Source organism: Lygodium microphyllum, chromosome 16 (genome assembly GCF_053477565.2).
Source record: "Lygodium microphyllum isolate KBCC chromosome 16, Lygodium_microphyllum_v1.1.10, whole genome shotgun sequence".
Classification (NCBI taxonomy): Eukaryota; Viridiplantae; Streptophyta; class Polypodiopsida; order Schizaeales; family Lygodiaceae; genus Lygodium; species Lygodium microphyllum.
Genome location: NC_141150.1, coordinates 114134730 through 114156389, shown reverse-complemented (window position 1 = coordinate 114156389; position 21660 = coordinate 114134730). Strand labels below are relative to the sequence as shown.

The 21660-nt window shown below is 38.7% G+C and overlaps 1 protein-coding gene across 1 annotated transcript; it reads left to right on the top strand.

Moving 5' to 3' along the window:
- The first annotated feature begins 1534 nt into the window (after positions 1 to 1534).
- Positions 1535 to 4562, top strand: LOC148023262 (DC1 domain-containing protein). Its single transcript, XM_087696304.1, has 3 exons — positions 1535 to 2477; positions 2980 to 3459; positions 3580 to 4562. Exons 1-3 carry the CDS (start codon positions 1842 to 1844, stop codon positions 4294 to 4296), a joined length of 1833 nt encoding a protein of 610 aa, XP_087552430.1. The 5' UTR covers positions 1535 to 1841; the 3' UTR covers positions 4297 to 4562.
- The last annotated feature ends 17098 nt before the right edge of the window (positions 4563 to 21660 follow it).

Sequence of the window (21660 nt, the reverse complement as noted above, 5' to 3'; positions counted from 1 at the left end):
ATAGCTCGATAATAACACTGATAGTGGGCAACATGTATGCTAAGGCATTGATAGGGTCAAGGGATAGCGTACGTTAGGGTAGAGGATGCCAAATGGTCACAAGATGGGCGATTAACGTGAATGGACTCGTTAAGGACATTTTAAACATGGAGTCCATTGGTTTGCCTAAAGATACAAATGCGGTTCTAGAACACACCATTGTCTTGAGCAGATGGGAGGTTCACTGAGTTGTCCTAAGCTATGGTAGCCATGTGTGAAGGTGAAGCATGTATGCATGCATGACACCTATGTATCTAGCATTTTATGCATGAATATACATATTAGAGAGGCTAGAGACTTCTTAGAAAACTAGAGATGCTTAGCCATTGGGAAGTAAACTAATCACCAATGGTCAAAAGCTTTTTGAAGAAGTTATTGGAATTAAGGACAATACCAAAGAAAGTGGGGGTCACACTCTCTAAAGGACCACCTCCACATTCAGCCTTTTGGTTTTAATGACTAGCCACTCATCTCTCGCATAGACATGATGCAAGTTTAAAAGCCTTGATAGAGGCTGAGGGGGTCATATTCCAAGTGCTTTCACTATCATAGTTGGGTTTATAGGGTGCATGTGCATGTGTTCAAACCTCACTGTACATCCTTGACGTATTGATATCTGAATGTCTCAATAGAGAAGCCTCACTAGGAAGGTGTTTGAAGTTTGCGCATTGTGAGTTGCATGTGGAAAGGGTCTTCGGTTTCAAGGAATTGACTAATACCTTCGTAGGTTTGAGTTAGTGTTCACAAAACACATTTCTGGTAGTAGATATAAAATCCTTTAACTCAAATCAAATGACATGTGTTTGCCATATTTAAAACATAAAAAATTGTAAAATTTAAGGTTTTACACTTTCTTCGAGAAATTTTGAAAGTTCTTTTGAAACTTTTAAAAACCTTTTTTCTCAAGCCTTATGTTTTTGTGAACATTGGTTGATGGGTAAAGGATTTCAAACCCTAGGTTGCACTTCTTAGGTGGCATTAAAAAATAGTCCAAGTGGTTTCACCATCGTGGTTGGGTTTATAAGGTGCATGGATTCCTCATTGTGCATCCTTGATGGGACCAATCTACTGACAACTAAAGGCCTCAATAGAGAAGCCTTGCTAGGAAGGTGCAGGAACTTCGCACGTTGTGAGTTGCATGTAAAAAGGATCTTGGTTTTAAGGACTTGACTAGTAGTCAGGTTGGGTTGAGTCAATGTTTACAAAAAACATTTTTGGCAGCAGATATAGAATCCTTTAACTCAAAAATTTAGAGGGATTTCTCGATCAAATTACATGTATTTGCCATACTTAAAACCAAAAAAAATTGTAAAGTTTGAGGTTTATCACTCTCTTGGTAGAAATTTGAAAGCGCTTTTGAAAAGTTTGCGATTCGTATTCTTTAAGCCTCAGTTTTTCATGAACAGTGGTAGTTTGAGTGTGCATTGTGTTTGACTAGGGTGCATGAGTTCAGTCAGAGACGCTAGGTTGTGAAAAGGGTTGTGGTTCCAAGCACTTGACCAGCAGCTTTGTGCTAAAGGTATTATTCGACTTGAGTAGCACGTCTCCAACCTGCAGCTCTTTATTGTCTCCTTTCTTAAACCTTTCGGTCCTTGCCTGTCTGTCTGTCTATGTATTCCTTCCCTCATCCTTTCATCCCTGTTATTCCTTGCATCACTCTGTTTCTCTGATTACCTCTGTTTTTCAAGCCTTAAATTTTCTCTGGTTTTCCTGCATCAGTTATTATCTCTAGTTTCTTCCCTGCATCAAGTCACCCTCATTTTCTCTCTGCATCTATTCTTTGCCCCTGCTGAATATCAACCATGGCTGATCAGAGCCGTGTGCCCCCCTCCGAGAGCCTCTTCTCAGAGCATCGGGACTTCCTGCTCGACACCTCGGGCCAGCACGTCAAGGCGGACGCCATCGTCGACAAGGTCGTTGGCATATTCATCGGTCCACACTGGCTTCCTGACCCCTTGGAACGTGCCATTGAGACCATCGCGAGGCCCTATGCTGAGCTCCGGAAGCAGGGTAAGGAGATTGTCTTCGTATATGTCACGGTGGATCGTGACCCGGATCTCGTCAATACTCTCCAGAGTTATGGTCAGGGCAACCAGCTCGATGAGCGGCCGGATGCGGAGGGTTTTGCGGAGGTGCTGAGGAAATTTCCAGAAGGATGGCTTGCCGTTCCACTTGAGGATGCAGATACCAGTCGCAAGCTCGCAGGCCTTTACAGAGCCGGCATTTTCAGCTTGGCATTTGTCGGTGGCGATGGAGATTTGCATGCCAAGGATGGCATGCATTTGTTGGAGAAATGGGGAGCAGAGGCGTTCCCTTTCAATGATAAGCAGATCGATGCTCTACATAAAGCTGCAAAGGAAAGATTGGAGAATCAGAATCTGCAAATTCTTTTAGTCCATGATGAACGGGATTATGTGATTGGAAAGAATGGAGAACAGGTATTGGTTCCTGACTCGTTTCGTTTCAGTTCTTGTTATGGCACATGCACTGGTTTTGACCTGTGTATATGCAAAATTTGGTTGTTAGTAGTGCATCTTGGCATGTACAAATGACTTATCTGGTATTTTCGGCCATCTGAGCCAAAATTCTTTTGATGGATGTTTGTTCTAGCATACTGCCGCATGTCTTCATACCTGCTTATGCATAGAAAGAATGCATTGCCATGTGTATTCGATGTTTTAAGATACTTCAATATCCAAATACAAAGCTTACGAGGAATCTTTGAAAGGTTTCAGTTGCTATATGATTTTCGTTCCTTCCCAAAGCATGCATTCTCATGCATACTAGATGTTTGAAGATATTTCAATATCCAATTACAAAGCTTACAAGCAATCTTTCAAAGGATTCAGTTGCTATGTGATTCTAGTTCCTTCCCAGGACTTTAAAGTTTAGCATCGATCATGAGTGCATGATTGCTAAATGGGCCTCCCTGCTTTCCAGGTCAAAGTTGCAGATCTAGAAGGCAAAATTGTTGCATTGTACTTTTCGGCACATTGGTGCCCACCGTGTCAAAGATTCACACCAGTGTTGGCATCCATTTATAATCAGTTGAAGGAAAAGAATAAGGAATTTGAGGTTGTGTTTATCTCATCTGATGAAGACCAAGAATCTTTTGACAACTACTTCAATGACATGCCATGGCATGCTGTGCCATACAGTGATTCAAAAACGAAAAAAGTACTTAGTCAGTGGTTTGAAGTTGAAGGCATACCTACTCTGATAATATTGGATAAGCAAGGAAAGACTATGCAGAGTGAGGGCATGGAGCTTCTTTACAAACATGGAATTGAAGCATATCCTTTTACTGCTGAAAGGCTTGAAGAGTTGAAGCGAGAAGAAGATGCCAAGCGTGCGGCCCAAACCCTTGAGTCACTTCTTCTTGCTAAAGAAAGGGATTATGTGCTTTCAAAGTATGGAGAGGTAAGAGTGTGCCTCCAAGTGTGGGTTTTGGTTTTGTTTATCTATGTTAGTTTTAAACTTGTTGCAACTCATATTAGCCACTGCCAATATTTAACCAAACGTTTTATTATGCACTTGCAGGTCAAAGTCGCCTCACTGGTAGGCAAGACAGTGGGCCTCTACTTTTCAGCTCATTGGTGCCCTCCTTGTCGGAGGTTCACCCCTAAGTTGAAATCTGTTTATGATGAACTGAAGAGCCGTGGTGAGGATTTTGAGATTGTATTTCTGTCTAGTGACAGTGATGCAGAATCTTTTAAAGAGTACTTTGACGGAATGCCATGGCTTGCTCTACCTTTCAATGATAGCTCCATCAGAAGTCTTTCTCAGTATTTTGATGTGAAAGGGATTCCGAAGTTGGTGTTTGTTGGTCCAGATGGAAAGACAGTAACTACTGATGGTCGAGGGTTGGTTAACTTGTATGGAGCAGATGCTTTCCCTTTCACAGATGATGCTGTTGCAGAGGTGCAGGAACGCATTAATGCAAAAGCAAAAAGTCTTGCCAAAGAGATTGTTCCCATGCAGCATGAGCATCCCCTCAAATTAACTGCAAGTGCCTATGAAGGAGGGCTATATTATTGTGATGATTGTGGTGAACAGGGAGCTGGATGGGTATACCATTGCGGGGATTGTGGTTTTGATTTGCATCCAGATTGTGTGACAGAGAGGGTTTCATCAGAAATTGACAACCCCGCTCCACCTGAAGGTTCTGACAAAACGGGCAGTGCTGCATCGGAGATCGACCAATCCAATTCTCACACTGGATACATATGTGAAGGTGATGTTTGCAGGAAAGTCTAACCTGAAGTGAGGCATGGGGGGTGTGTTCAAAAGCAGTTTGAGGCATGCTTCGTTATAGTTAAGTGGCTAGAAATTATATCTCAACCACTTTGCATGGTATTGTGCCAGCAGGGGCCGAATGAAAGCTCATAAGAGAGTGCAAGTCAGCACATCCGTTTTAGTTGTAAAGTTGCTGGTTTAATTCTCTTCATGTTGGTTCGAAGTCACAGTACAAATATTTGGTCTTGTGTATTAGTGTGTTATGAGTTGAATTAATAGTTGTGTGATCCATGAGCCACTTGTGCAGTTTCTTTTAATGTCCAACTCCGCATATTGTTGTGGTTTGTCCTTGTTTTGTATGGAGCTTGAGCTTGAACCGCATGCCATGGTTGTTGGATGCTCTATTCCTTTCAGTTGAAAGGGTTTGACACTGAAGAATGGAAGCCTGGTTTCCATTGACTTTATTAGGAGTAACTTTACTAGAGAGGATTTTGGGTATTAGAGAGCAATTTGGGCACATGTTAATGTAGTATTGAACAAGATTAGTAGAGAATCCAGCTTCACTACATAGGCAACTTGTTTTGCTTTGGTGGCAAAGCTTTATAAGGTTGTTTAAAATCACCCAGTAGTCTCAGAATATAATATCCTTTTTCATAATATAGCCCTACTACAACCACATTAAGACGCAAATATGTTATTATGCCACTAGAAAGGAGTATCTTTGTGGTTCTATGCATATTTATTTTTGATAGTTTAAAGCGTAAGAATGAGTTAAATTGTTGCTGAATGGATTCATGAGGGCAGCAAGGGTTTCCACTTTTTGCATCTAATGATCTTAGCTTTATGGCCTGGCTATGTCTCCTGATATTAGTGGTCAGCCATACATGTTCCACATAAGATTTCGCTTTGACCTGTTACACTTTTTAATGTAAATTCTCTGGTGTAAAGGCTGTTTAGTGATTGTGTATGTTTGCTAAACCATGCTATATTTAGCCATATGCAGATTGTAAACGTATTTATAGAATATACTGAACCTCTTATAGCCTTGGAGAGTACCAACATTAAGTTGCATGTGGATGAGTACACAGATGTGTAGATTCATAGGCATAAAGGAGTGGTGTGTACGTTTATGAGGGGAGCAATGTTGGGATGTGAGGTAGAAGCTATGGAGTACAAGAAGGTTGAGAGAAAGAACATGAAACTTATGTGGGTATAAAATGAGTGAAACTCTTATTTTTTGTTATCTTCACTTATAAATGATTGTACAATGTGTATGTATACAAGGGATGTTTGTTTGGTTTTAGGCCATTGGCCTTCACTTCAACAACATCCCATTTAAAAGGTTAATGCGTCTTTATGGGTGTATAAGATGAAAGCGAATTTAAAAACCAATGTCAGCACTTTTCAATGTACAAAGTGCTTAGAAGGCGAATTCTTTGTGAGAAGACTGTAGGGTTATTATTTGTATGAATCATGACAAGCTCAATGCGTAGGGTTATTATTTGTATGAATCATGACAAGCTCAATGCGCTTGTCCTCCAGCATCTCCCTATAGAAGTAATACTTCAATGTGCTTTGTCTTTGGATGAGTGGGTAGAGTTTTGTGGCTATCACAATGCAATGTAGACAACTCTCTCAAAATGCCTAAGTCTTTCTCTACATGACTTAGTTGTATGGTTTTCTTGCAAGTGTTAGTGACTACAATATATTTTTTCTCAGTGGTAGATAAAGTTGTGCATAGTTGCAATCGAGAGAATGTACTATTTGTGAAAGTGAAGACAATTTGAAGTAGGTCTTGAGTTTGCACTCTCTATAAACTTAGCATCTATATATCCAAGAGTAGATTCATTCTTTTTTTGAAAGCATATATTCATATGGATCTAATGTTTATCTCATGATACTCTTTGCTACCTTGTAATGTTTCTTATGAAGGTTTATCATATATTTACTAACAACTCTCACTACACGGGCAATGTTAGGATGTATAGTGAACACGATGTACATCAAGCTATCAATTGTGGATGTGTATGGAACATTGGAAATCCAAAAATGATATATACAAAATCTCACCCAAAGAAGATATATACAAAATATCACCACTATTACTACTACATGCATTTATCTTCTCTCTCTTTGCCTTGCTATTCTCTTTCTTTTTACCATCATTTTCATTTTCATTTTTCCTTGTTGCTTGGTTCTCAACTTGAAGCAATCTTTTTTTATGCATTCTTTTTTATTATAGAAGTGGCATTTCACATTCTTTTTATTGCATGACTTGTTTCTCTTAAATTTCCTCTTTCACATTTGGATCTAGAGCATGGCTATGGCGGCTTATAAGCATAGACTAAACTCATAATGATATTGATTGAAGATCACAATTGTTATACAAGTGAATTAGGTTCTAAGATGGAAGCTTAGACTCATAAACACAATCTTGTGTAGGACTGATAAAGACAAGACACTTATTGAAAGTACAAAGCATCATGGCATTGTATTCATTCTATATGAAAAGTGGTAGTCAAGTATGCTTTATAGTTATTGGATGGCTATAATTTTTCTCTGTGTGTATATGGGATTCAGTCTGCTTGCATGTCTTAAGCCCAAAACTGCCTTATACAAAGAGGTTACATTAGGGGTGATTGCAAATATCTCAACACTTATCAATCACAACCAGAAAGTACAAATTGTGTAGAGGCTTTAGTGAAAGTAACACTTGCAAAGTGTGGGCACACCATAAACATGGCAAAATACCAGAGGCTATCGTAGAAAAGGTTAAGTGTGGGTACCACAAACATGATGGTCATCTAGAGGCTGTAGCAAGGGCCTTACAGAGGATGTAGTACAAGGCTACATGAGGAGTTTACAAGCTTATGATAAAGAAATTTGGGCTAGGTAATACAAGGCTAAAAAAGTCCGTAAAAAATAGGATCAAGGACCGTGAGGCCTTTACAGTTTTTAGCATTTCTTTTGATATAGAACTTTGATTCATTGCAGTTCTTTTTGTCTAGCTTCATGTACTTGTACTTCACTTTGTTTGTCACTTCAAAGTCTTCATGATTTTTATGCTTCTTTTTCTTATTCTTTTTCTCTTTGATCTTTTGGTCCTCTTGATCTGCTTCTTCATTGGCTTTGCTTGCACCAGTTGTATGCTTCTTTTTCTTATTCTTATTCTTTTTGATCTTTTGGTCCTCTTGATCTGCTTCTTCATTGACTTGCTTGCACCAGTTGTATGAGTTTATGTCCATGTCCCCCTTAAGCAAAGGTATCATAATCTTTGAGGCAGCAGAAATGTTTTCAAAACCTTCAAATAAATTCATCGATTGCGCTTCAAAACAAGTAAATCCATCTATCCCTGCAAGCGGAATAAACAAGTCTTCCATGTAGTTGAATTGAGCAACAAGAGTAATGCTACTCTTCGTGATAAGCATCTTTATAAAAGACTTGATTTTTTGGTCATTTTCATGATGGAAATCAGCTTCAAATGACTGAGAATAACTAGCAATGAGTTGATCTTTGTATGTGTCAAAAGACACAAGCAATGGCCGTGAAGTATCAAAAGATATTAGTTTGAAATTTCATGTTTGTTGCTTGAGTTTGACTTGATGATTTTCAAAAACTCTTCATAGCTTTCTCTCCTTGCTAATTTGATGGTTGAATGAAAACTTTAGATTAGAGTAGCCTTGGCTTGGTTTAAGTGGCAGGAGAGAGAAAATGAAGAAAAAATGAGCTTGAAGGTAAGTGGCTATGGTTGTCCTATCAAAACAGGGACTAGCGACTCGTAAATGAGCTCCCACGAGCTCCACAGGTTGAATCTGCTCAAACCCTTTAAGATAAAGAACCCTTACTAATGGTTCTAACTCGCCCTAAGAGGGTTTGTACTCGTTTTGCTCGAGTTGAGAGATCTAAGCCTTCAAAGTGGTTGTTGTCAAAACTGTGCCCAGATTTGGAAAAATGCAAATGCCAGGCATGGTGTGTATCAATCTCCTTGATTTTTGTGCCCAAAGAAAGCTCAAAGAGATATGGCCTGGTGGATGAGATATGGCTGCTTCAACAGAGGTAGGTAGGTGCTGTCCACAGACATAGTTATGGTAGCGACTCTGAAAAGAGGCAATACTAAAGCTATAGTTGCCCAATCTCAATGATTGAGGTGCCAACGAGGAGCTATGAAAGTAGAGAAACACTTCTCCAGAAGGAAGTTTAGAGAGAATTGTCTTGTGGAGAGAGATATGAAAGCTTCAAGCTGACAGGGTACTGCTGGCTATGGCTGCCATGGAAGCTTCATTGAAGGTAGGAATGCAAATGAAGTTGGAGATAGGGTCTAGTACTCAAACTAAGCTGAGCAGAGATGGAAAGGAGCTGACAGGAGTGAAATGAGAGTTGGGCCATGCTCATGTTCAAAATTCGGATCTAGAGCATGGCTATGGCGGCTTGTAAGCATAGACTATTCATGATGACATTGACTGACGACCACAACTGTTACACAAGTGAATTAGGTTCCAAGATGGAAGCTTGGACTCAAAAAAAATCTTGTGTAGGACTGATAAAGACAAGACACTTAACTGAAAGTACAAAGCATCATGACATTGTATTCATTATATGAAAAGTGGTAGTCAATTACAATGCTTTATAGTTGTTGGATGGCTATAGTTTTCCTCTCTGTGCATATGGGATTCAGTCTGCCTGCATGTCCTAAGCCCAGAACTGCCTCATACAAAGAGGCTACATTAGGTGTGATTGCAAATATCTCAATAGCCTTGATAGAGTCATAAAATGTGATCGTTTAAGATGTCAACTTGTCCAAATAATATTGAACTCATTTAGGTGGTTGGATATGGAAGTCATCTCCTCCATGTGAAGATCAATCTCTTCAACTAGTAGGCTTGTGAAGCTTCAAATTTTTTTCTCATAAAGTTTAAGATTTTTCCATATACCATATGCACCTTTTATGTTTTTCACATTCAAATATATGGACTTCAACATTGCCAACTTAACAGCGGAGCATGCTAGCTCATGTAATTCCTCCCATATGTATGCATCTATGTCATATATATGCATCTATGTCCTTAGATTTAATCCCATCACATTTGATTGGCTTCACTTGCTTCTTTTGAACCAAAACATTGTATATTTGCTATTTTCAATATAAAAAAATTGTTCAATCAAGCTTTTTAATATTGAACAATCCATTCTATGAACTTAATGAAGAGGCCATAATGATAAAAGTATGTCTCACCACCAAAACCAACAAGATATACCAAATTACAAGAGCTCAAAATAGACCAACAAATTGCAAATGAAGTGTCCTCACAAAGGCAAGCAATGGCTATTCAAACATCAAATAGGCATGAAACTAATCTAACAAATGATATTTTACCACTCTCAAAGACATGAAATTTCTAAAAGCTATCCCAAGTATTCGAACTATCTTATAAGTATAAAACAACCACAAAGACGTAGTACATAGAAATTGCCATCACAAATCAATGTTAGTCTACATAGTCTCTATAAAATGAGCGTAAAATAATGTGAAAAATCATATAAGTTAACAAATCGATCAAAATCTTTGTACAATCCAAGCCTAAGAGTAATCCGAGAGCCTTTGATTGTGAATGGACTGCAATCAATTAAGGTTTAAACTATATAGAAAGTTTTTGAATAAAAAATAGCCCCCAAAACAATCTTAAATGAAGCCTTAGTGGCTCAGTAGTTACTTGACTAAGATCTAGATTTTGGTACAAAAATAATATCTCTATCAATATATGGAAAGCAAGCATCAATGTCACAAAAGAAGCTCGAATCCTTGATCTTCATGAGACAAAGCTTCACTCCTCATACTCCTTGCTCCAAGCACGAGCTTCCATGAATGGTGAATGCTGCTTTGATACCAATTGAGAGAGAAGGAATGGTGGGATGTGAGGTAGAAGCTATGGAGTGCAAGAGGGTTGAGATATAAAAGAACATAAGAGAGTTTTGTGGGTAAAAAATTAATGGTACACATATATTTTATTACATGTATATGATTGTACAGTAGTGTGTACGTATACAAGGGTTGCCCATCCAACTTTAGGCCATTTTGGCCTTTACCCTAACAACCTATTCATGGGACTAAGCTCCTTTCCATAGGTAAGAAAATTGCAAGTATGTGTAAGGTGAATTTCTTGCGTGTGTATTTATGTATCTAATTTGGGAACATATCATAAAAAACACATGACTATACACGTCTGATTTGGGAACATCTTAAGAGATACTTGACTAAAATGTACATATTTAAAAGTCATGCTTATGACAAGTCAAGAACCCTATCGACAAATGCGCTAAGTTCTATTGCACATCTTGCATATGATGTGTATCTCAAATAGTAAGTCAATCAAAAGATTTAGGATAAATTAAAATAGACATGTCTCAATGGAGTAAGAGATTCACTTAGAGAGAGAGAGAGAGAGAGAGAGAGAGAGAGAGAGAGAGAGAGAGAGAGAGAGAGAGAGAGAGAGAGAGAGAGAGAGAGAGAGAGAGAGAGAGAGAGAGAGAGAGAGAGAGAGAGGGAGGGTTGGCTTGGCAGTTAAATATTTAAAAATATAGTCTTTTGGATTTACTACCTATTGGTTAAATTAAAATATTCAATTTAAGGGTATGGATGCAGTACTTAAAATTTAACATGTATGTGTATGATAGGTTGATTAAAAGCACAAAGGGTGGTCATATCAAGGATGATCTTAGAGGCTAATAAGTGTCAATTGTATATAATTTCAAAACTCAAAATGAGACTTTTAAAGTTAATTAGGTTCCATATGAGCTTTTGGGAAAGGACCACTACTTAAGAAACATGTGTGGAGTTTACTACATATTTTAAGAATAATTTGTATTTATAAATATGCATTACATTAGGGATAATTTTTGCAAAAAAAGACATTTTAATTAGAATTTACAGATGATGAGATTAGTGAATAGGCCAATGGGACACTACCATGTATGGTGAAATATAACATTTGACTCTAGACTAAATTGGCTAGACTTTATCTACCTCTAGTAAAAAGGTAAGAAGGAGCCTCCAAACTTATCTTCACAAGGCAATTTCACCCAAATGAGATGTCCTTGATATTGACATTTTTCAAGTTCTTTTTCTTGCTTTTAGTACCTTGATGTGACTTTTTGAAAAGTGAGGTTCTTAAGTCACCTCAAAATTAAAAACCCAAAAAAGATTTTATCTTGATCTAAGAGAGATTTCAAAAGTTTTTGTAACTCATGCCATTTTAATTTCCATTCCTCTCATAACACTCATTATTTTGGCATTTTAGCTTCTCCAAACTCTTTTAAGCTCATTTCTTGTTGACTCTATTCTAACCTCATTTCTCATCAATACTGGAGGCTTCTTCTTCCATAGCTTCTTCTTGTTAACCATCTAACTTTATACATATATGTAATGCTATAATGAAAGTATCCAATAATTTACAAGCTCTAGAATTGGATAACAAAGTCTTTCTCTTGTAAAGGTCCCTATAAGATTACAAAATAGAAAAGAGAAAATGTGAGATTTCAATGCAAAGGATGAATTCTAGGATTCCAATTACAAAACTAAAAATGGCATGCAAACATTCAACACATGTAATCTACAAAGGATCTTCACTTGGTACCTTTTATGCAACAATATTTTTGACCTTATTGTAGGGTAACAAAATTCACCTTTTAAGAAATGTTAACATCTAAAGTGTATCTTTTTATTTTAGTTTTTATCTACTAAGCTTGTAAACTAACTTTGAGAATCATTTTATTTTAGTTTAGCGTGTCTCAAATTTTTTCAGTACCTTAAACTTCTTCCATGGCTTTTTCTAAAAACCATAGAGCTTTATATGGATATACACAAGTCAAAATATAAGATGGAATGATGTATACAATCTTACAGCCTACAAGATCCATGATTAGATAAGAATGGTCTCCTCTTACAAACCTCTTAGCAAGATCAATAAACAAAAATGAGATAATACCAACTTTCACAAGAAAGAATAGATTCTAAGCTTCAAATTATAGGATGAAAAAATGTATAACTTATATATTCTACAAAAGACCTTCATCTAGTATCTTTTATTTGTAGTATTTTTCACCTTATTGTAAGGCAATAATTGTGTTAGTTATTTGCATTGTTATTATTGCAAGTAAAATTTAGGTTTTTTTTTTTGGTGCAAATATAGTCCTATCAGTGAGTGTGGAGTGGCAAATGTTGAAGTCATTGATAACTATATTAAGCATAATGCATGCAAAATTTGACTATGTTATTTACTCTGGCTATCATTCATCATTCTTTCTAAAAAGAAATTGATTCTTTGCTTTGTAATATAGATTTTTCCAACAAAGGTACAATCTATGGAAGGTTGAAAGAACTTTCTATACTTAATCTTAGTTTACTTACAAATGGGAATATACTTGGTGATCCAGGCCTTCAAGCCATGAAGATTCAATCAGAGATTCTTTGTCAATATCTTTCTAGGGTCCCCCTAGGGGATATCCCATTTGATACCTTCATTCATAGTATCCTCGTAGGGTCTTTCTTGGGGATGCTTAATATTTTGCCCTCTCCTTGGCTCTTTTGGACCTCTTCTCCTTGATATCCTTGGGGGCTTTTCTTATCTTTGGAGTTCACCTTTACTTATCAAGTCTAGGTGATGAATAATCCAAATCTTCAACAATATCCACATGTGGTTGTCAAGAAGATTACTAGGGTGAAGAGAGAAGTGTAGAAGAGAGAGAAAAGAGAAGAGAGAAAGAGTAGAAATATATGAGAGAGATGAGAGGCAAGAGAAGCCATGAAAACTCAAATAAGAAGGTGAGATAAAGAGATTGTAATTTAGTATTAATGAATGATGAAAAAAATATAAGTATCAATATCTTTTATACCTATGTTAGTGTGACATGGCATTATTTCTCAAACTTATTAAAAACATATATCTTCCAAATTTCTTTCATTCCATCCCCTCCTTGAGGTTTTTGTTCACAAAAACAAAATTGGAAAATTAATACAATGGCGATAGAATAGAATAATACTCTATTTAACAGCTAGAAAACTATACAAATGATAAAAATAAATGAGAAAAATGAAACCCTTGACTAAGATGAAGATGTAGGTAGAAGCCTATACAATATATAGCATCTAGATGTCTTCAATAAAGATTTTGAGCCATTAGATCTTCATGGAAATGGGGTGTGCCACACATCAATACAAAACTCTCAAAGAGTATTTTTATCCCATATAAGTTGCACTTTGTTGAAAGTAGGTTAGAATAAAATATGCTCTAAACCAAACTGTTTTTTTGGGTGCTATTTGCAATACAATGGCCCCACAACTGGAACTATGCTATAGCTACTATTAAAGCATCCTGAAGATAAGGAAACTTATCTAAGATAGATGTAGGCCTTCAAGAAGCTTCTTCAAGTGGTAATCCTCTCCACATACTCAAATACTTAGTGATGGACTTGGAGTGAAGCTTCTTTTCATGTTGTCTAATGATCTCCTCTCATGGATATACTATATGAGATCTTCTTCATCAATGGGAGATAACTCTTCCACTGTATCAACCTAGGTGCCAAAGAATGGTTCGAGGTGACTAACGTGAAACAAATTGTGAATCTTTGTAGAAGAGGTAGGTTCTAATTTGTAGGCCAAGTCTACTATGTGCTCAAATGTGTCTGAGTGTTCTTCAATGTTATACTCATTAACAATAGGTCATTGGAGAACCATCTTTCACATATGAGAAAGGTATTCGATGTGTTAAGGCACCATAGACTTTGCTAAGGAGACATAGTTCTCTTTTATACAAACAAAGGTAGAGTAGTTAGAATATATTTTCAACAAGAAAGGTATCCACGCTGACCCAAAAAGGTGGAGTGTGTTAGAGATTGGCCAACACTACAAACACTATGTCTCTTAGAGAGTTTCTTGGTCTATCATCATATTACTACAAGTTCAGTAAGTATTGTGTGACCATAGTAGTTCCTTTGATCGACAAATTGAAGAAGGAAGCTTTCTTTTAGGATGCCATTATTTGCCAATAGAAGCTTCGATCAGGTAAAGGAACTCCTCACTTCTTCTCCTATCCTAGTATGCCTAGACTTCTCAAAGGAGCTTACTACACAGCGTGATGCTAATGGTAGAGGCAAAGGTGCTCTATTGCTGTAGGAGCATGGTGTCATTGCCTTTAAGAGTTGCAAGCTTATAGATAAAGAGATAGCTATGAATGTGTATGATCAAGAGATGTTGGATATGCTCTATGCAATCAAGAAGTGGCACCATTGTTTTTATGGCAATTGATTCAAGATCAAAGCAATCACAGGGTCCTTAAGTATTTCCTCAATCAAATCTCACTCCTAAGTAGCATAGGTAAGTGGCTATATTGCAAAATTATGATTTTGACATCACATATACACGAGACAAGGATAGTATAGTGGCTAATTCTCTTTCTAGGACGTGGATATGTAAAGCTTCAACCATGACTAAGATTCATAATGACCAGGTTAAAGAGCTACATGAAGCTTATCTTTTGAATGAAGAGCTTAGTCATATATTTGAGAAATTATAGTAAGGATTAATGGAGGAAAACTCACATCTTTAGCTTGAGAATGTCCTCATTTGGTTCAATTGTAGGATTGTCATCCCCTATTCTTCTCATTTAAAGCTAAAAATTATGGAAGAGATGCATTCTTTACCCACAACTAGACACTTGGGTGTGTTCAAAACCTATGATAATATCTCCAAGAGTTCCACTAGAAGGGATTGTGGAAGGATATAGAAGGTTATGTTATGAAGTGCATTCCATGCCAATAGAATAAGGATAATACTCATAAGACACATGGTTTGTTGCAGCCATTGCCCATTCTTGAATGAAAGTGGATGCATATAATTATAGACTTTATTACTAGCTTGCCTACAACTAAGAAGGGATGGAACAATATCTATGTGGTGGTTGATAGACTCACCAAGGTAGCCCATTTTATTCCCATGATGAAGACACAATTTACTGCATCACAAGTGACTAGTCAATTCATGGAGCATATCTTCAAGTTGCATGTATGACCACAAGTGATGAGAGTAACTTTTGGCAAGTGGTACTTAGCTCCATGGGTACTAAGTTATCTCCCTCTATAGCCTATCATTTAGTAATTGACGGGCAGATTGAAAGGCACAACAAGTTTAGTGCATCACAAGTAATGGCTAGTTAATTCATGGAGAAAATATTCAAGTTTCATGGATTATTCCAAGTGATTATACATGATAGGGACTCTAAGTTCATAAGTAACTTCTAGTATGTGGTATTCAGCTCCATGGGTACTAAGTTAGCTCCCTCTATAGCCTATCGTTGGAGACTAATGGCTAGATAGAGAGGGCTGGTTGGAGACCTACCTTAGACACTTTTTCATGATGTGTAGCATGCATGGGACTCTTTGATACACTTGGCTGAGTTTGCCTATAATAATTCTATCAGTGCCACTATTAGAGTTTCTCCCTTTGAGGCCTTATATGGCTATAAAGTGCCCTTCCCATAGGTTTCTTTAGTGAAAATATTAACCCATACAAATTTGATGGTAACTTGACCTCAAGTCAATCTTCGATAAGAACTTAGCTCCCTTGACCTCATCCAACAAATCATCTACTCTAGAAATGGGAAACCTATTCTTCACTATGATATTATTTAGATCTCTATAATAAATGCACACCCTAAAAGATCCATTGTTCTTCTTTATTAACATAAGTAGTGAAACATATGGTGAAGAACTAGGCTCAATGAAACCCATCTTTAATAGCTCCTTGGTTTTCTTGGCAACTTCATTGCACTCACAATTTGATAGTTTGTAGGTGGCTTATTGACTCGCTTGGTGTGAGGCTCCAAATCAATAGAGTGATCAACTGCTCTCTTGGGAGGTAGTGATATAGGCACTAGAAATAAATCCTTGTACTCCTCAAGAAGAGCCTTCAATGTTGAATTATCAACTAAATCCTTGGGTTGATCTACTACCTCTTTATTTAGGTGTAGTACAAATATCTAAGAGCACTTTTTGTACTCCTTTTTAGGAGGGGTATTATCGGCTATTGTGCTTTGGGTGGGGACTCCTACATGTGCCCTTCTTACTCCCGCGTGTGCTCCTCTCGTGTGGCGCTTTGGGGCCATCGCAGTCGGTGCTTGGGAACAAGTCGAGCAGGTGGAGGGTGTGCTGAAATTTCTTGCAACTGGCAGTCCTTCCCTCCCGCAAGGAAACTCCCTTCGCAGACGAATTGCGTTCCTTACACGATTCCGCTAGTGAAGCACCCTTAAGAAAGCTGCTTATGAGAGCTTCTAGAAGCTTCTTGGAAGCTTTTTTTTCTTTTTGGTTTGTGACAGTCGAAATGATCTCCTCCTCCCTACCCATGTATATGATGGCAAAATGATGGTGGCAGGGGGGTATGGTGGCATTTGGCCCTGGCAGAGTGATGACGGAGCAGGGGGTGGCACGTAGGCGGAGTAGGGGGGGCTGCTACGGAAGATGACCAAGGGGAGGGACTGCTTCCCCTTATATGGTGGGGGAGGGAGGATGGCCGCCACCCCTCCACCTGGGGGGTGCATGCCCCCCTCTCCCTCTCTTAACTCCCTCTCTCTCTTTCTCCTCGACATGCTGTCGGAGGGGAGAGTAAAAAAAATTGAATTAAATTTAAATTTTTTTAAAGGAACAGGTGTTCTTATGCATAGGGGGGAACGCTACAATCGGTATCATGCGATGCTGATATCAACGTTGATAATGATGCTAATACCGACTGTTCTATGGTATCACCAATAACAAATTTTTTTGCAACGATGGGAGAAAATTTCTTTATGAACATTTTCGTCACTTTAAATGTCGGTATAAGGTCTATATCTTCTAGTGTTGCTTCTAAACAATTTGCTACCAAGATGTACGTCTCTGTTGCTTCAACAGGGCGAGGAAATAGTCCACCATATAGAGCATGCATCAATATGGTGATATGTTTTCGCCATTGTGGAATGAAAATCTTGTAGAAAGTGGCTTTGGAAATGAGAATCTCCAATTCTTCATTGGTAGAAGGAACTTTGCAAGTATCCATTGAATTCTTCTCTTCCTAGCAATGCCATTTTCTTCATTTTCAGCCACTTTTGATACTTGTTGATGGTAGTTTTCCCCGAATACGCACCAAAAACATTGAGACCCAAGAGGAACACCAAGAAAATGGGCATTCTACTGCAAGAAAATCTATCTTGTATCATCAACAACCATCTTTTTCATGTTTGATATGATCTCAACAAAGAAAATAACACCAATAACAAGAAATCTCCATGTAGTTTCATAGCAACAATTCTCTCACGGCTTTATCTTTAACAAAATCTATCATATTCTTTCATATTTTTCATAGAATTCATTGATAGACATTGAAAACACAAAAGAATACTCCACTTTGAATGGAAAGATATCACATATGATTCAGCTTCAAAGATTCCACAGCTTTCTCTCACAATCTCTCATAGGTAGATACATTGTTTGGCATACAATTGGCTATCTTTGACTCTCTGACTCTCTCTCTCTCTCTCTCTCTCTCTCTCTCTCTCTCTCTCTCTCTCTCTCTCAAAAGCTTCAAAACCCTGATTGATTGTGGCAGTACACATTCCTTCATTTCTCCAATCTGTGCAAAAAGATTAGGGATAGCCACAATACATGCACCCACTTTACTTGTGGAGTTAGCAAATGGTCGTGAGGTCTCTTGTACTAGGAAAATTGCTAAGGTAAAATTCCTACTAGGTGGGAAGCCAACTTCGCTGGGATTCAGGGTAATGAACCTAGGTGTCCATGAATGTTTACTCAGAGTGGATTGGCTAATACCCAATGATGCCCACATCCACTGTGGGAAGGGCCAAGTTTCCTTTCGAAATTCTGAAGGGGAACTAGTCACAACTCAAGGAGAGGCTGGTAAGCCAAAAATACAGCTGACAAAAGCAACATGGATAATAAAAGGTTTTAGAAAGGGCCTACTTGTCTATCTGATTAAACTAAATAAGCTAGATCAAAATCAAGAATCTAGGGAAGAACCTTCATGGTTAAAGGAATACACAGACGTATTTCTTGAAGATCTGACAGAACTTCCTCCTCAAAGGGAAGTCGACCATGAAATCAAACTAGCACCAGGAGCTGCACCAGTCACAAAGAGGCCGTATAAGATGTCCATTCCAGAAGCTATTGAACTGAAAGAGCAACTCAAGCAACTGTTAGACCAAGGCTACATCCATCCTAGTAGTTCACCCTAGGGAGATCCAGTGCTGTTCCAAAAGAAGAAAGATGGAACGCTTCGGCTATGCATTGACTACAGAGGGTTGAATCAATCAACCATAAAAAATAAATACCCCATTCCAAGAATAGATGAATTACTTGACCGTCTTCAGGGAGTGAAGATCTTCTCAAAGATAGATCTCAGATCTAGATAGTATCAGATATGGATCAAGGAAGAAGATATCTCGAAGACTGCATTCAGCACAAGGTATGGATACTTTGAATTCCTAGTGATGTCATTTGGGCTGATGAATGCTCCTGCTACCTTCAACAGGTTGATGTAGGATATCTTTAGGCCCTATCTTGATGACTTCGTACTCGTCTTCTTTGACGATACCCTAGTCTACTCTAAACAAAAAAACGATCGTGAACCCCAGCTTCACATTGTTCTTGAAACAATGAGAGCACACAAGCTTTATGCCAAGAAGAAGAAGTGTGCATTTTTCAAGAGACAGATTGAATATCTAGGATTCATTGTATCAATGGAAGGAAATTCAGTAGATCCAGCTAAGGTCAGAGACGTTTTGGAATGGCCAATACCAACTTTTGTCAAAGAAATACATAGTTTCCTTGGGTTGACAGGATGGTATAGGATTTTCATCAAAGATTATGCTTTGATTGCAACACTTATGAGACTGATCTACTAAAGAAGCAAGTAGCAATTGTATGGTCACCTACCGAGCAGACCAACTTTGACAAACTAAAGCAAAGCTTAGTATCAGCACCCATCCTAAAACTTCTTGATCTTAGTAAGGAGTTTGAAGTGGTAATAACTGATGCTAGCACACTTGCTTTAGGATGTGTGCTTATGGAAGAGGGTCATCCCATAGCATATTCTTCAAGGAAATTGAAGAGCCATGAAAGGAATTATGCTACCCATGACTTGGAGCTGTTGGCCGTCATCCATGCTCTCAAACTTTGGAGACATTACTTGCTAGGTAACAAATTTTCCTTAGTGGCAGACCACAAGAGTCTTAAATGGATCTTCACCCGGAATGAGCTCAATATGAGGCAACGTCGATGGATCGAAGTACTGGAAGAATATGACTTTGAAATCAAATATAGGCCCAGAAAAGAGAATGTGGTTGCCGATGCACTCAGTCACAATGCATTTATAAATTCTCTTATTTTGTAAGATCCATCAACAACAAGATCTCTAGCCACAAAGGTATCAATGCCAAACGACCCAATTCTTGAGCTAGCTAAAGAATTGGGGCATATCATGACCCCGTCTATCAGAATTCTCTGTTAGTAGTGGACTTGTCTACTTTAGGACAAGATTATGTATCCCTGCAAGCCATACTCTTAAGCAGAAGATTCTTTGGGAAGCCCATGACTTACCTTTCTCAAGACATCCTGGCTATGCCAAGATCCTTAATGTGGTCAAGAAGAGCTATTATTGGGATAGGCTCAAGGGTGACGTTCTCAAATATGTCACGGAATGTTTGTCTTGTCAACATATTAAGGCAGAACATGTCAAAATGCCGGGGAAATTGCAACCACTTGAGATTCCCCAAATGAAATGGGAATTCATTAGTATGGACTTCATTGTTGGCCTTCCCCAAGTTCAGGGAGGATACAACTCTATTATGGTTGTAGTAGATATGCTCATCAAGGTTGTACATCTCATCCCTTTCAAGACAAGCTATAAAGCTTCAGACATCGCAAGATTATTCATCAAGGAAATATTAAAACTGCATGGGTTACCTAGAAGAATCATTAGTGATCGCGACTCTCTATTCACATCACACTTTTGGAGGGCTATCTTTGAGGCTATTGGGACTCAACTCTCTTTTAGTACAGCTTACCATCCCTAGATTGATGGCCAAATGAAACGAGTCAATCAAGTCATTGAAGATATGCTTGGGGCATATTGTTGTCGTGAACCCAAAAAGTGGATTCAATATTTGCCACTAGTTGAGTTTGCCTACAATGCTTCTTACCAACAGAGTATTCAGATGACCCCTTTTCAAGCATTGTATGGGCATGATTGTCATACCCCTTTGAGCTTCTCGGATCCAACTTTGAGGGTAGAAGCTTCAAGGAAGATATTGAAAGACATGGATGATCAAATCAAATCAGTAAGACAAGACATCCAAGTTGCCAAGGATAGACAGAAGGCTTACGCTGACTTGAAACGGCAAGACAAATCCTTCATTGAAGGTTATATGGTCTTCATCCGCGTACGCCCTAAAAAGAGTTCACTGTCCTTGGGAGAATACAAGAAGCTAAGTCCAAGGTATTGTGGACCTTATAAGATCACTAATTGCCTAGGACCTAATGCTTATAGACTACAGTTGCCCGCAACCCTAAAGGTTCATAATGTATTCCATGTTAGCCTATTGAAAAAATATCTACCTAATCTGAACCATGTACTTGATGATCAAAAAATTGTAATGCCTAGCCAAGGAGTCCTTGAGCTACGGCCTGATAGAGTCCTAGATGTTAGGAGAGACATTTGAGGTCAAGGACCTTGAGAGAATACCTCATCCAGTGGAAAGATTATCCCGAAGAGGATGCCACCTGGATGGACGAAGATACTCTCAACCAACAATACCCCCAGGTCCTCTCGAGATGAGGACATCTCGATTCCTCTAAGGGGGAGAGGATGTAACATGCCCATGCTCCCCCCCATAGGAACTCCCCCCCCTTAATTAAAAAAAAAATTATGGTTAGTTCAAAATTTTTTAACTCCCCCTCTCTCTCCTCGCCAATAGCACATTGGGGAGAGAGAGAGAGAGGGAGTGATGTGGTGGTGATGGGGGGCATGCAGCCCCCTAGGTGGGAGGGGTGGCCATGCCACCCACCTCCTCCCCCTCCTATAAAAGGGGAGGCTCCTCCCCCTCCCTGTCTACACGGAGATAGCGCCCCCCTCTCTACGTCGTCACCTCCTTCCTGCGGCTACTGCTCCGATGGTAAAATCCTCCCCCCCTTCTCGATCGCCAGTCGCTACGGGTCCCCCCCCTAGGGCTTCCTGCTAGAGCCACCCCCCTCCTCGATCGCCAATCACTGCGGGTCCCCCCTAGGGCTTCCGGCTAAAGCCACCCCCCCTCCTTGATCACCAGTCACTGCGGGCCTCTGAGCAGAAAA

Bases quoted from the DNA above. Each gene is read 5' to 3' on its own strand.
- LOC148023262 (XM_087696304.1), top strand. From the start codon at position 1,842: ATGGCTGATCAGAGCCGTGTGCCCCCCTCCGAGAGCCTCTTCTCAGAG. The intron at 2,478-2,979 runs GTATTGGTTCCT...CCTGCTTTCCAG, and splicing joins TTGGAAAGAATGGAGAACAG to GTCAAAGTTGCAGATCTAGA. The intron at 3,460-3,579 runs GTAAGAGTGTGC...ATGCACTTGCAG, and splicing joins TGCTTTCAAAGTATGGAGAG to GTCAAAGTCGCCTCACTGGT.